This window comes from Podarcis erhardii, assembly GCF_964252035.2.
Source record: "Podarcis erhardii genome assembly, chromosome: 2".
Lineage (NCBI taxonomy): Eukaryota > Metazoa > Chordata > Lepidosauria > Squamata > Lacertidae > Podarcis > Podarcis erhardii.
The window spans coordinates 114514041-114528666 of record NC_138498.1 but is presented as its reverse complement, the minus strand read 5'-3'; the positions used below and the strand labels follow the sequence as shown (position 1 = coordinate 114528666).

Genomic DNA, 14626 nt, shown 5'->3' with positions numbered 1-14626 from the left:
TTTCAGAATAGTGTGGGGGGAGAGAGGGAGAAATTTCTCCCAATATAAGTACTCAGGTGTCACCTGGTGAAGTTGTTTGTCAGTAGATTTGAGGAGGACATAAAATAAGGGTGGGGTTTTTTCCCCACACAGTGCACAATTCCTCTGGAACTCACTGCCACAAGCCATGGCAATGACTACTGCCCTTTGGCAACATAACCCCTATCAATAAAGCTCCAGAGAGAAGCTGGAGAAACTACCATCTACAGAAACACTGGAGCTCCCTGCCTTTTGACATATGGCGGGCATCTTCACTGAACACTTTTCGGTACCTGCTTAAAACAACTTAGCCCATATATTATTATTTTATTATCATTTTTATTCACTGTTTTTTTAAAATTTAATTTGTATACTGTCCTTCATCCGAAGATCTTAGTGTGGTTCACAACAGGAAAATACAACATGAAAATCCAAAATACATAATAAAACAAAAACAAACCATGCTGACACGTTTTAATGTATTTTTTGTTCATTTCTGGTTTTAATTGCTCTTCAAATGTTTTTAAATTGCTTGTTTTCAACTGCTTTTCATTGATAACGTCAATATTTCTGGTAAACTAACCAGACGTATTTGTTACGTTCCAGCATGTATATAAAGGTAAAGGTAAAGGTACCCCTGCCCGTGTGGGCCAGTCTTGCCAGACTCTAGGGTTGTGTGCCCATCTCACTCTAGAGGCCGGGAGTCAGCGCTGTCCGGAGACACTTCCGGGTCACGTGGCCAGCGTGACAAAGCTGCATCTGGCGAGCCAGCGCAGCACACGGAAATGCCGTTTACCTTCCCGTCAGTAAGCGGTCCCTATTTATCTACTTGCACCCGGGGGTGCTTTCGAACTGCTAGGTTGGCAGGCGCTGGGACCGAGCAGTGGGAGCGCATCCCGCCGCGGGGATTCGAACCGCCGACCTTTCGATCGGCATGCCCCAGGCGCTGAGGCTTTTACCCACAGCGCCACCCGCGTCCCTCAGCATGTATATACATGTAGTTAAATAAAACAAAAATCAAAGCTAGCTTATCTCCTGCTTCCATTTGAAAGTTTTGTTCCCTGAAGAAGGAAACTGCCCTTTCCATAATAACCTTGACTGATTTTATAGTTTGCCAGAAAGGCTGCTGCACTTCCTTGTCTCAGTCTGAACTGAGGTGAGCAAATATCCGCCTTATTCACCTTTTAGATCTTGTTCAGCTACACACCCTCTTGGATAAACACTCCAGCCTTTTGCCTTAGGATCACTGCCTGCCCCAACACCCCCCCACAAGATCCAGGATACCCCCCCCCGAGAGTCATTTAGTCCAACCCCATCTTTTACGCAGCGCAGAACTCGAACCCACAACCCTGAAATTAAGAGTCTCATGCTCTGCCGAATGAAAGTTTTAAAGACCTCTAAAGTTACTTTACGGCAGTGGTCAGCAACCTTTTTCAGCCATGGGCTGGTCCACCGTCCCTCAGACCATGTGGTGGGCCGGACTATATTTTGAAAATAATAATAATAATAATGAACGAATTCCTATGCCCCACAAATAAACCAGAGATGCATTTTAAATAAAAGCACACATTCTACTCATGTAAAAACAATAGGCAGGCCCCACAAATAATCCAGAGAAGCATTTTAAATAAAAGGACACATTCTACTCATGTAAAAAGCTGGTTCCCTCACCCTAACCTCTACCACAAACCTACCAGGATGGATTGCTCAGCAAACAGGTCTTTTGGAAGTTCCCCAAAATTCCTCCAGACTCACAGCCTTTCTCAACTTGTGGGTCCCCAGATGTTGTTGAACTACAACTCCCATCACCCCTAGCTAGCAAGGCCGGAGCTCAGGCATGATGGGAGTTGTAGTCCAACAACATCTGGGTCCCACAAGTTGAGAACCGCTGCTCCAGAGGAAGAAAGGGAAGGCACATAAGGAGGGAGGGATGCTAGCATTCTGCCCTATGCCTCCCCCCCCCCCCTTGGCCTATTCCCTGAACTCTGATCCCAAGAAGACGACCAAAAGTTGGGAAGCTATATAAATGATTCCTTCAAAATGACTCTCCTGTTTACTGTTTGCTTGCTTACATTCAGAGTGAGCTGTCCACTCTCTCACTTCCTGGTTTCCTCCTTCCAAGTGACAACAGAAAGACCTGCATTTCTCCACCAAAATATTAGTGTTTGCCAAGGGGGTGCTTGCCAAAATACGCCCAAAATCATTATTCATAGGAATGGCTATGCTGCCCTCACACTAAAAATTCCAAGGATGGTTTCTAGGAAGGGAAAGCTATGATAGAGGTATTTGTGGAATTCAGGATCAGGAAGGAGCCCGAAGTGGATAACTTCAACTGGCAATACCGTGTAAGTGTTTTACAGCCAGTAACCACGCAACTGGTGTTAAACGTTTAACTATTATGCCTTGAAACAACTTATGACGTAGACTGTTGATTTTCTGGAGTAGCTGTTTATTTGCTAACTTTATGCACGCAGCCTGACACTCTACTCTCTTTTCATTAACAGAAGGCGACTCAGCAAGAGATATAATGTTAAAATAATTAACATTATTGTACAGTGGTGCCTCGCAAGACGAAATTAAACCGTTCCGTGAGGCTCTTCGTCTAGCGGTTTTTTCGTCTTGCGAAGCAAGCCCATTGACAGCTTAGCGGATTAGCGCTATTAGCGGTTTAGCGGCTTTTAGCGATCAGCTGTTAAGTGGCTTATCAGCGGATCAGCTGATAAGCGGCTTAGCGGCTTAGGAAAAGGGGGGGGGAGCGAAAAAGCCCCGCAGGAACTCGCAAGACATTTTCGTCTTGCGAAGCAAGCCCATAGGGAAATTCGGTTTGTGAAGCGCCTCCAAAACGGAAAACCCTTTCGTTTAGCGGGTTTCCGTATTGCGAGGCATTCGTCTTGCGGGGCAACATTGTAATTGAGTACAGCAATTGATCAGAAGGTTGGCTTTTCAAATCCCCACGACGGGGTGAGCTCCCGTTGCTCGGTCCCTGCTCCTGCCAACCTAGCAGTTCGAAAGCACGTCAAAGTGCAAGTAGATAAATAGGTACTGCTCCGGCGGGAAGGTAAACGGCGTTTCTGTGCGCTGTTCTGGTTCGCCAGAAGCGGCTTAGTCATGCTGGCCACATGACCCGGAAGCTGTACGCAGGCTCCCTCGGCCACTAAAGCAAGATGAGTGCCACAACCCCAGAGTCGGCCACGACTGGACCTAATGGCCAGGGGTCCCTTTACCTTTAATTGAGTACAGCAGGCTGGACTCAGTCCGTTGTCATGCTGTTAACTAAACAGAGTGGATTACTGAGTCTTGGGTATGAACCTCCCCCAAAAGAAATGGTATCAAGATGAAGAAGGCATGATGTTGGGAACTTGATATTGAAAGAAAATAAATCAGATATCACAGACAGGCGGAGCCAGTATGGTTTGTTGGTTAGAGTGCTGAACTAGGACCGGGGAGACTGGGGTTCAAATCAGTCATTAAGCTCACAGGGCAATTGTGGGCCACTCACCATCTCTCAGCCTTAACCACTTTGCAGGCTCATTGTGCAAACAGAATAGGGAAGTGGGAATCACCTTCAGCCCCTTAGATGAAAGGCAGGATATAAAAATAACGATAAATTACAGGTTGCCAAGTGGTTTTTGTTTGTTTTTTAATGGATTTCTCCCAAGAATGGCAAGCCTGGGGAAAACACAACCGGCCTTTCGATGACAATAATGTCATGCGGTCAGCTGTGGAAAACTTGAAAGCAGGAGGAGACCCAAAGGTTTTCAGAAGTGGGATGATTTCCAGCAAAGCAGCCTGTTGCAACAGGACAAACAAAAGGACTTGTGGCACCTTAAAGGCCAGCCAGTTTTGTCGTGGCATCAGCTTTCATGTCCACCTGGTGCAGGAAGCACAATCCTCAATGTTGTAAACGGCCACGGCTCTAACTGAAATTGTTACTATGGGCCCATCAGCACTACACATTCAAAGCAGTATCAAACCACTTTAAAGTGTCACGCCTCTCCGCAAAAGAATCCAGGAATTTATAGCTAAGTGTGCCCTACTGCTCTCCCAATGTTTCCTGGGAAGAGGGATTTGGCTGTTAAACCACTTGGGGGAAATGGCAGTTTTGTGAGGGGTCTCCGAACAACTCTCAGCAGCTTGAGTAAGCAGCAGTTCCCAGGATTCTTCAGGGGAAGCCCCAAAGAAGACTGTTTTAAAAGTGGGATGATACAGCTTCAAATGTTCAACGCAGACGGAACCTTTCATTTCCCTCTGACCTCACAGCTTACAACTGTTTCCAAACATGTGCCTATATACCTACCAATGACGGTTTAAACTCAACACATCTGATAAACCAAACTCTGTCCCAAAAAACCTATGCCCTAATGGCGTTTGTTCATATCTAAGGTGCCACAAGACTCACAGGGGAAAAGCAGACCTGCCATGTTTGCAAGAGATTGTTGAATTCATAATTCTAAAGTTTACCATATGTACGTAAGGGGAGTCCCTGCTGAATCTGGCCAAAGGCCCATCTATTCCTGTCATTTCTTTCCTTTTAATTATCACGTTAGGCTTTCTTTTCTTTTTTTACTACCCCTCTACAAAAGTTGAAGTGCAGTATATATATAATAAGCAAAAAGGGCTTCCTGGTGGTGCTAGCGGTACTTCTCCCTTGCAAACAGCAGAGGGTGCATTTCCCTTCTTAAAGGTAAAGGGACCCCTGACCATAAGGTCCAGTCGTGGCCGACTCTGGGGTTGTGGCGCTCATCTCGCTTTATTGGCCGAGGGAGCTGGCATACAGCTTCCGGGTCATGTGGCCAGCATGACTAAGCCGCTTCTGGCGAACCAGAACAGCGCACGGAAATGCCGTTTACCTTCCCGCTGGAGCGGTACCTATTTATCTACTTGCACTTTGACGTGCTTTCGAACTGCTAGGTTGGCAGGAGCAGGGACCGAGCAACGGGAGCTCACCCTGCCGCAGGGATTCGAACCGCCAACCTTCCGACTGGCAAGTCCTAGGCTCTGTGGTTTAACCTACTGCGCCACCCGCGTCCCTATATTTCCCTTCTTACGTAGAACCAAACAGGGAGAGTAAATTGTGACGGTCCCTTAAGTATCTCCATGGTTGTGAAAGTTTGTGCAGCAATAAGAGGGGGAGCTACAAATTGGGAAGAGCCGCCCTGCAGTTAAAATCTTACCTCTTGCTACGAAGTCAAGGCCTTTGGCAAGTCTCCCCCTCTCTGGGTCTCAGCTTCCCACCTGAAACGCTACCCTCCCTTGCAAGGTTGTTGTAAGCTTCACAAGAGAACCACCTAGACGGCATTCTGTTGAGTGTTCTAAAGTGCTATAAAAATGCTACTTATTTTTTTAGCTGCTTTGTTCTTGGGAGCCGAACTCCTGGTCAACCTAAGTCCAGAGCTGTTTGTTCTGGCTGGGGGGAGTTGCTCTCTGGGGTTTCGAATCCCGGCTATTCGGCTCTTTCAGCTGAAGATATATAGGACTGAACCAGAGACCCTCTTGCAGGAAAAGCATTCCCTCTACCAAGGCACCTTCACAACACCGCTAAAGGCTACATTCGTGTTTCCTAAGCTTTGGTCTCCAGCTGTTTTGGGACTACAGTTCCCACCATCCCTGACCGCTGATCCTGCTAGCTGGAGATGATGGGAGTTGTAGTACAAAACAGCTGGAGACCCAAGTTTGGCAAAACTTTTACTCCATCTTGTAGCCCAGGGTTTTTCAGAGTTTTTAAATCCATTTTCTTTTTCCACACACCCACCCAGTCCAGTTCAGAAGCAGAACCAAGTTTAAATGTGCCTGAGGACGTTGAGAACTGAGCACATTACCCCTCGCCTGTGCTAACATGCCCCACAATCGTTCCCCTCCCCTTTTGTCAAACGCTTGATTTTAAGCTCCTCGGGGCAGGGAACTTCTCACGCGCCACTGACAGCAAATAAAATATATCAACCGTGCATGCAAAAAACGAGATCCGATACTCCCTCTCCAAACATGCAAACACACATTCCTGGACCTTGGAAGCGGCTTGAGCTGAATCCGACCCAAAGAGCCCATAACAAGGAAGTGGGTTTTCCATTTACTCCTCCGGACCAATTAAACGCATAAAATAAAACATCCACGTGAGCCCAGCTTGTCTCAGTTAACTCCCCACCAAAAACAAAAGGGCACGTGTCATTTGCTGATTTGTGTTCAAGTTTCTGAAACCCACTCAAAAGTGTTTCCTACTTTCTCCCCCTTGCGCATCCCAAGTGGCCCAACACATCCGGCGCGAAAGCCTCTCCCAAAATGCTGTGTTCCCCTTTCAAAAGCCACCAAGCTCACCATCCTCCGAAACCGGTTCCTGATCTAAGACAAATACAAGCCCCCTCCGCCCCACAAGATCACAGAGATGGTAGATGGGGGGCATTTGCGTAGCCAGAGGGGCAGGGGCATGGCAGCTGCCCCCCCCCCAACTCTTAATCAAGTAAATAAAAAAAAAATACTTAGGTTAGAAACTGTATAAAGATTTTTTGCTGAGCACTTGGGGTCGAAAGAAAGTAATTTACAACTGTTGTAGAGACCTTTCATTCCGACTGAGCCAGGCAGAGAGAGGATGACGACAGGTGGGTGTCCCGCCCCTCCCTTAACATAAATCCTGGCTGTGCCCAGGTGAAAAAAGAACAGAGAATTTGGCTTTGGGTATCCCCCTCCCCCAAGATACACCCCACTTTCAATCCCAACTTCCCATCCTCACCTGCCCCCCACCTCCATCCTGCACCCCAGACACTCCACGCGCGCTCACACAAAGCCGGTTTCTCCAGATTTAAAAGGGAGGGGGTCTCCCCCGTTTTGCCACCCACCGTCACAACACCCCCTAGTCCTGAAGCTTGGGGACCACCGCCCCCCCCACACACACAATGGACTCACCATAGGGGCTGACGGCTTGGCTCCCCATGGCCCAGGGGGTGACTCGGTCTCCCCAGGAGCCACCTGATCCCAGAACTGTGCAAAGACGGAGGAGAATGCTTCGAAAGGGAGATTCTGATCTGGAACCTGTTGCTTAGCAGTTGCCTGCCAGCCTCCCTCCTCCCGCTTTGACATCACCGCCGCCCTGCCTGGCGCTGGAGAGACACACCTGCTGGCTGCGCTCACCTGCCTCTCAGCCCGGCCACGCCCACGCCACGCCCCCTGGCGCCGGACGCGCGGCGCCTTAACCCGGCCAGAGGCTGGACGCGATCTCCTCCACCCTCTTCCCCTCCTCTCTCGTTGCTCTTCGGGACCCCCTCCCCACCCAGCCACCCTGATTTTCAGCCTCATTCCACGTGCTCCAAAGTTTTCCCGAAGAGAAGAAAAAACAACTCGGAACCTCAACATTGGGGAACACGCCACGCCCCCCCAAAAAGGGGGCCAGCAATTTTGCAGAGAAAAAACCCTTCCTTCTCCCCGTGCAAAAGAACATCCACAATAACCTTGATCGCCTGGGGTTAGGGGTATACTGAGCTGAGGTGGGTCAGATCCAGAGCCAAAAAATCAGGTGGCCACTCTCCCTCCTCCAAGGGATGCCTTTCTTAATTCCCAAAATATGGAACAGGGTCTACTAAGACGGCACATGGGTGCAGCCAGGATTTGGGTTAGGGGGGCCAGGCTTTTGTGGGGAGGGGAATCTAAGATTTGTATTGATTTTTACTGATGGCTCCCTTGTCCATGTGCAGAAGCCATTAATATTTCCTGCACCACCAGTGTGCTTAGTGTCCTATTTATTAAAAGTATTTCTATCCCAGCTTTCTCTAAATCCAGAGGCAATCAGGATGAAAAAGAGGAATTAAGGAGAATGAAGACGACCCAAAATATCCAGAAGGTTTGGAATTTGACTGTACCAAGTTGCATAAGCAACGCGAGACAGGTCCCTGCTCCCAAGGAACTTACAGTCTCAATATGATAGGGAAAAGCAAGTGAAATGTTATAGAAGAAACAGAGGAGGAGAAGGAGCTCTCCCCCCCCCCCTCTCCACAATGTGCACCTCCACATTTATCTGTATGGCAAAGTTAGCTTTCAAAAGCCAATGGAGCCCCGTCAGAAAGAAAAGGCGAAGGGAGAAGTTTGCCAGCTGCAGATTCTCCTCCCCTTACTTAACAACAGCGAGAAAAGCCAGTAACCCTGTTTCCCCTTCTGTGCCACTGTAGAGACATTGGGGGTTACAACATTTCCGTATGTTAGTTGCATTCCCAGCAAAAACCTTGTGAAGTAAGTTAGCCCAACAATTTTGCAACCCTCAACTTGTGTCAGTGTTTGTATCCTGGTCTCTCTCCCCCACAGGTATGAAATCTAATAAATTATTATAATTATTATTACTACTACTACTAATAATAATACGGAGCCCCTTCATGAATCACTGCCTTGCCATGGCGAAGGGGCTTGAATAACTCAGAGAAGCTATGAACTATGCCGAGCAGGGCACCCAAGATGGACAGGTCATAGTGAAGAGTTTTGACCAAACGTGATCCACCTGGAGGAAGAACCGGCACAGAGACATCACCTTGCCAACAAAGGTCTGTATAGTTAAAGCTATGGTTTTCCCAGCAGTGATGTATGGAAGTGAGAGCTGAACCATAAAGAAGGCTGATCGCCGAAGAATTGATGCTTTTGAATTATGGTGCTGGAGGAGACTCTTGAGAGTCCCATGGACTGCAAGAAGATCAAACCTCTCCATTCTTAAGGAAATCAGCCCTGAGTGCTAACTGGAAGGACAGATCGTGAAGCTGAGGCTCCAATACTTTGGCCACCTCATGAGAAGAGAAGACTCCCTAGAAAAGACCCTGATGTTGGGAAAGATGGAGGGCACAAAGAGAAGGGGACGACAGAGGACGAGATGGTTGGATAGTGTTCGCGAAGCTGCCAGCCTAAGTTTGACTGAACTGCGGGAGGCAGTGGAAGACAGAAGTGCCTGGCGTGCTCTGGTCCATGGGGTCACGAAGAGTCGGACACGACTAAATGACTAAACAACAACAAATAATACGGGCACTGTCTGTCTGACCTCAAATGGGAGTTCCACAAAATTGGGCCCATCCACACACAACTCCTGGTGGATACAAGCCCTAATAGTGATTCCTCCGAAGGGTCACATAGCTCAGTCAGTAGAGCACGAGACTTTTAATCTTGGGGTCGTGGGTTCGAGTCCCATGTTCGGCGAAAGATTCCCACCAGCATTGCAGGGGGTTGGACTAAATGACCCATGTGGTCCCTTCTATGAAGGCTTCCGTGATCAGGCAGGGATTAAAGGAATCGCTAAGTATCCCAGACCCCAGTTGTTAAAAGGCCATGCAAATCAACGCAAGAACTTTGAACCTGGCCTGGTAGCATATGGTGCAGTTGGTGCAAACTTGCCTGAATTAACCTGAATTATTTGCAGACAACAGTCTGTCTGCATCAACAGTCTAGCAATTTTGCACCTGTTGAAGCCTCTGGACAAGGCCCAAGAGTAGCTGCAGGTAGTACACACAGTTATAAGGGTGTCTCTCAAGTAAAAGGCACGCTGAGCCTCCGGGGACAAAAGATGGATCCAGGAACACCCCCAAACTCCATTCTTATGCCAAAGAGGCAACTTGGCCACTCGGTCCAGATATGGAAGATTTATTAAATCAGCTTTAATCTGTGTACAAGCTCTCATCAGCCAGGGGCAGCAAGGTAAGCAGCGGAAACCAACTTATTATTCAGGTGAACTCTTCCCTCACAACATACCAGATTTAGGCTCCACCCAAAGCCAAATTAACTGATGTTAATTGAGAGAATGCAACTAACACCCAGGTTGTTTTTGGTTTTTTAAACACAAGAGTGTTTGTGTGTTGGCCTAAGCAGCCGAGGGGAAACGAGGGGGTTAACTCTTTCCCTGCCACAGACAACAAAACTTCCTGAAACCGCTATTTGTTTTTTTAATCACAACCCCATTATTTGAGGAACTTCCTCCACAAAGCAGTTTACGGTCACCAATAAAAACCAGCTCCAGCTCCTATGTCAAGGTAAGTTCCTGTTGGCACCTAAATGTAAATGGAGCTTGGCATTACGTCAAGCCCATAATAGCCAACTCTTGACACGGGCTGTAATCGGTGCCGTTTTTTTCCTAGAAAAAGAGGTGCCAGAACTCACCACAAACTTGCCTACCTTGTTCTCCTCCAAAATGCTGAAAAAACTCTGGGCTGAATATTTTGGCCTAGTCATATTTTATACATTCATAACTAAGTGTAGGGTTGCAGTCAAAAGATTTATAGCGAATTAGTTTGCTTTTTAAATGTTTTGATTGTTTTATCAAATCTTAACTGGGATTTCATTGCAGCAATATATATTGGATTTCCATATTTAAAAATGTTAGTCTTTACTGAATTATTACTAGAATTTTTAAACTAAAATTGGAAAGAAAAGCAAAGAATGGCAAAGGCGTGCCGGAAACTCAGTTCTGGCTGGAAAAAAGCCTTGGCCATAATCCTGTAACTCACTTAACGTCAGTGAATACAAGAGGACTTACCTCTGAGAAGATGCAAAACAGGAGGATGCTGGAGATAATTCAAAACAATCTGACCAGGATATGTATCAAAACGGCCAACTGTGGAGGGCAATTGGGAAGGGCAAAGCTGGGGTTGCAAATCGCCCAGAGATATAACGGCCAGCCTCCTCCAGCTCACAGTTCAAGGAAGGGATGTAGTGAAGGGACGAGGAGCCCACCCATTGAAGGCAGAAAGCCCAGGGTGTGGGTGTGTGGGTGTGTGTGTGGTCCAAACCATCACCTCTAGGGAAGTTGAGAAATTTGTCTTCTGCTTGGAACCTTAGCAAGCCCCTAGGCACCGTGTGGGAAGGGCTGGGCTAGCCTTTGTTCTGCAACCCGAGATGGCTGTCCATGTAGACAGTACTGAGCTAAATGGACCGGTGGCGTGACTCAGAAGAAGTCTAGCTTCTACAGTGCTTTTTCATAGTCATTTTACATTGTGAACCGGCCTGAGATCTACGGGGGATAGAACAGCATGCAAATTTAATAAATAATACCAATGCATTATAGTTATAGCTACTATCCGTATAGTTAAAGCTATGGTTTTCCCAGTAGTGATGTATGGAAGTGAGAGCTGGACCATCAAAAAGACTGACCGCCGAAAAATTTATGCTTTTGAATTATGGTTCTGGAGGAAACTCTTGAGAGTCCCATGGACTGCAAGAAGATCAAACCTCTCCATTCTGAAGGAAATCATCCCTGAGTGCTCACTGGAAGGACAGATCCTGAAGCTGAGGCTCCAATACTTTGGCCACCTCAGGAGAAGAGAAGACTCCCTGGAAAAGGCCCCGATGTTGGAAAGATGAAGGGCACAAGAAGGGGACAACAGAGGACAAGATGGCTGGACAGTGTTCTCAAAGCTACCAGCATGAGTCTGACCAAACTGCGGGAGGCAGTGGAAGACAGGAGTGCCTGGCGTGCTCTGGTCCATGGCGTCACGAAGAGGCGGACACGACTAAACGACAGGCACCGTGTGGGAAGGGCTGGGCTAGCCTTTGTTCTGCAACCCGAGATGGCTGTCCATGTAGACAGTATTGAGCTAAATGGACCGGTGGCATGACTCTGAAGAAGTCTAGCTTCTACAGTGCTTTTTCATATTGCCATTTTACGTTGTGAACCGTCCCGAGATCTACAGGGGACAGGGCAGCATGCAAATTTAATAAATAATACCATACATTCTTATGAAGGGAATATGGAGTCAGCAACCTGTGAAAATGGCTCGCAGCCACAAGTTCTACATACCAGGACACTAAATACCTGTGAGCTCACGTACACATACAGACACGTGGACTTGCTTCCCTGCAAATTTCCTTTCTTCCTCTGAGAGGCAGGTCTGGATTTTATTCTGTGAAGGGATCACTTGGAATATAGTGCTGTCATGCAATGGGTTGCTGGTTATATTGCTTTCGGCTTGCAATGGCATTGGAATGTATATTGTATCTGTCATTCATTGATACCTTTTAATGATTTAGTTTGTTTCAGGATGATGACTTTGAAACGCTGTAACGTACATGTAATCAAATTATTTGCTAAGTTGTGTTACGATTTTAAATTATTTTGTGTTTGATTGCTAGTGTAATGATGTGCAGATTTTCATTTCTGCTGTGTTGTGAAATGCTTTGAGCATATTTACATGCAAATGTGGGACTCAAATTCAAATAAATAAATCCAGCCATCATTTAGGGCTGCATATCTGAATCTGGCCTCCCAGGCTGAGACCCTACCTCGCCAGAGCGGTGCATGCTCAAGTTATCTCCCGCTTGGACTACTGCAATGTGCTCTATGTGGGGCTACCTTTAAAGGTGACCCAGAAACTGTAATTAATCCAGAATGCGGCAGCTAGACTGGTGACTGGGAGTGGCCGCTGGGACCATATAACACCAGTCCTGAGAGATCTGCATTGGCTCCCAGTATGTTTCTGAGCACAATTCAAAGTGTTGGTGCTGACCTTTAAAGCCCTAAACGGCCTCGGTCCTGTATACCTGAAGGAGTGTCTCCACCACCATCATTCAGCCCGGACATTAAGATCCAGTGCCAAGGGCCTTCTGGTGGTTCCCTCATTGCAGGAAGTGAGGTTACAGGGAACCAGGCAGAAGGCCGTCTCAGTAGTGGCACCTGCCATGTGGAACGCCCTCCTACCAGATGTCAAGGAAATAAGCAGCTATCCTATCTTTAAAAGACATCTGAAGGCAGCCCTGTTAAGGGAAGTTTTTAATACAGTGGTACCTCGCAAGACGAAATTAATTCGTTCTGCGAGTTTTTTCGTCTTGCGAATTTTTCGTCTTGCAAAGCACGGATTTTGGAAAAGCTTCAAAAATCTCCAAAGTCTTCAAAAACCTCAAAAAAGGCTACCACACCGCGTGCTACGAGTTGCTCCTCGAAGTCAAGTCGCAACTGCACCCCCTGAATGCACCCTGGGTATTAACGGTTTTAAGAAAAAGGAAACAAACTTGCAAGACGTTTTCGTCTTGTGAAGCAAGCCCATAGGGAAATTCGTCTTGCGAAGCAACTCAAAAAACGAAAAACTCTTTCGTCTTGCGAGGTACCACTGTATTTAATGCTGTATTGTTTTTAACACTCGATTGGGAGCCGCCTTGAGTGGCTGGGGAAACTCAGCCAGATGGGCGGAGTATTAATAATAATAATAATAATAATAATAATAATAATAATAATGCACTGTGATGTGCCTCAACCAGTTTCTATAAATGGAGACACCAGCAAAGGCCTCTTTCTCCTCTCCCCCTACTCAAAACCACACAGACATGCAGAGCAAGAATGGCATTAGCAAAGGCTTCCCTTTTAATTTTGCCCCTCACCTCTTCCCTGCCATTCAGCTCTGCCTTGGCTGGTGCCAGGAGCAGCCGAGATGCTCCGTGAGAGAGCCAGGTTTTTCCTGTCAAAGCCTCTCTTGCTCTTCCCGTTGTGGGATGGGGCTTTGAAGAGTCCTTTGCCCACCTCTAGCTTCCTGCAGGAGGGAATCAGTAGACAGGGCCAATGCTTGCTGCCCCCTTTTCAAACGAAACTAGGGCCCTCTGTTAAAACTGGGTTGCAGGCACTCCACCTTGGCAGGCCAAAAAATGACGTCCTCTTCCGTCAACACAAGAGACCTAATGGATGAGGCTGCAAAGGCCTATCTAGACCAACAGCCCTCTCCCCAACTCGTGACTCCTAGCAACTAATATTCAGAGGCAAACTGCTTCAAACAGTGGAGGGTCTTTAAGGTCTTATATATATAATATATATATTCATAAATGTACCAACCAAGCACGTACATAGATATGTGGACCACATGTCTGGAGCAGTACAGGAAGACCGCCCTGAAACCATTTTGACTCCCAAACTGACCAAATGTTTTCTCTGCAAGGAGAGAGGGGGTGAGGGAACCTTCCCATTGTCTCAGGAATTGGGTAATCACCATCTCAAAGGAATGGGCAGACTACCAGGAAAGGCAATCAGATAAGGCATTATCAGATAACCTGGCAGACAGGAAAAACAAAAACATTCAAATTTCTGTTGTAGACCGCCTTTTCTGTGATGTAGGTATGATGTTTGTGGGGGGTGGTCTTGGGTTACACCCCTTCTGTGATGTATGTATGATGTATGGAGGGGTGGTCTTGAGCTCCAGGGAAGTGAATTTAAAATGTCTATATAAGGGCGGAGACACCTGAGTTCTGGGTCCTCCTCCCTTCCTGCGTGTGAGGGGAGCACCCTGTTGCAACAGTTCAATAAAGATCAGGCTTACTAGCTGCTTTGCTTCTCAATATTCTTTGGTTGGCCTCTGTTATTTTCTCCTACTGATGGAGAACCTACAACCGACTCTATAAGGGCTCTTGTGTCCCCCATAAGGGAATAAAGGCAGATTTTGTTTATTACAGAATCCTCCAAGGAACTTTGAGGGGTGGGTGGGGATCTTGCTGAGCTTCTGGGATTCTCGGAGGACGTCTGCAAGGTCGTGTAACTACACAGACAAGGCCTTGCCCCCCCCCAAAAAAAAATCCAGAGAGGTACAAATGACCTGCAAACTAGCATTCAGATGCCTCTTATCCACACAGTCCCCAGCCAGGAATGAGTCAAGAAGGGGAAAAAACACACCATTGCGTC

The 14626-nt window shown here is 47.1% G+C and overlaps 1 protein-coding gene across 1 annotated transcript in view; it reads right to left on the bottom strand.

Annotated features, from left to right (window-relative positions):
* Positions 1–6947, bottom strand: part of SLC44A4 (solute carrier family 44 member 4) — a 55039-nt gene extending 48092 nt beyond the window's left edge. Inside the window, exon 1 of the mRNA XM_081852719.1 lies at positions 6916–6947. Coding sequence (XP_081708845.1) covers positions 6916–6943 — 28 coding nt within the window. The 5' untranslated portion in view covers positions 6944–6947. The remainder of the gene's footprint in view (positions 1–6915) is intronic.
* Between the last annotated feature and the right edge of the window lie 7679 nt (positions 6948–14626).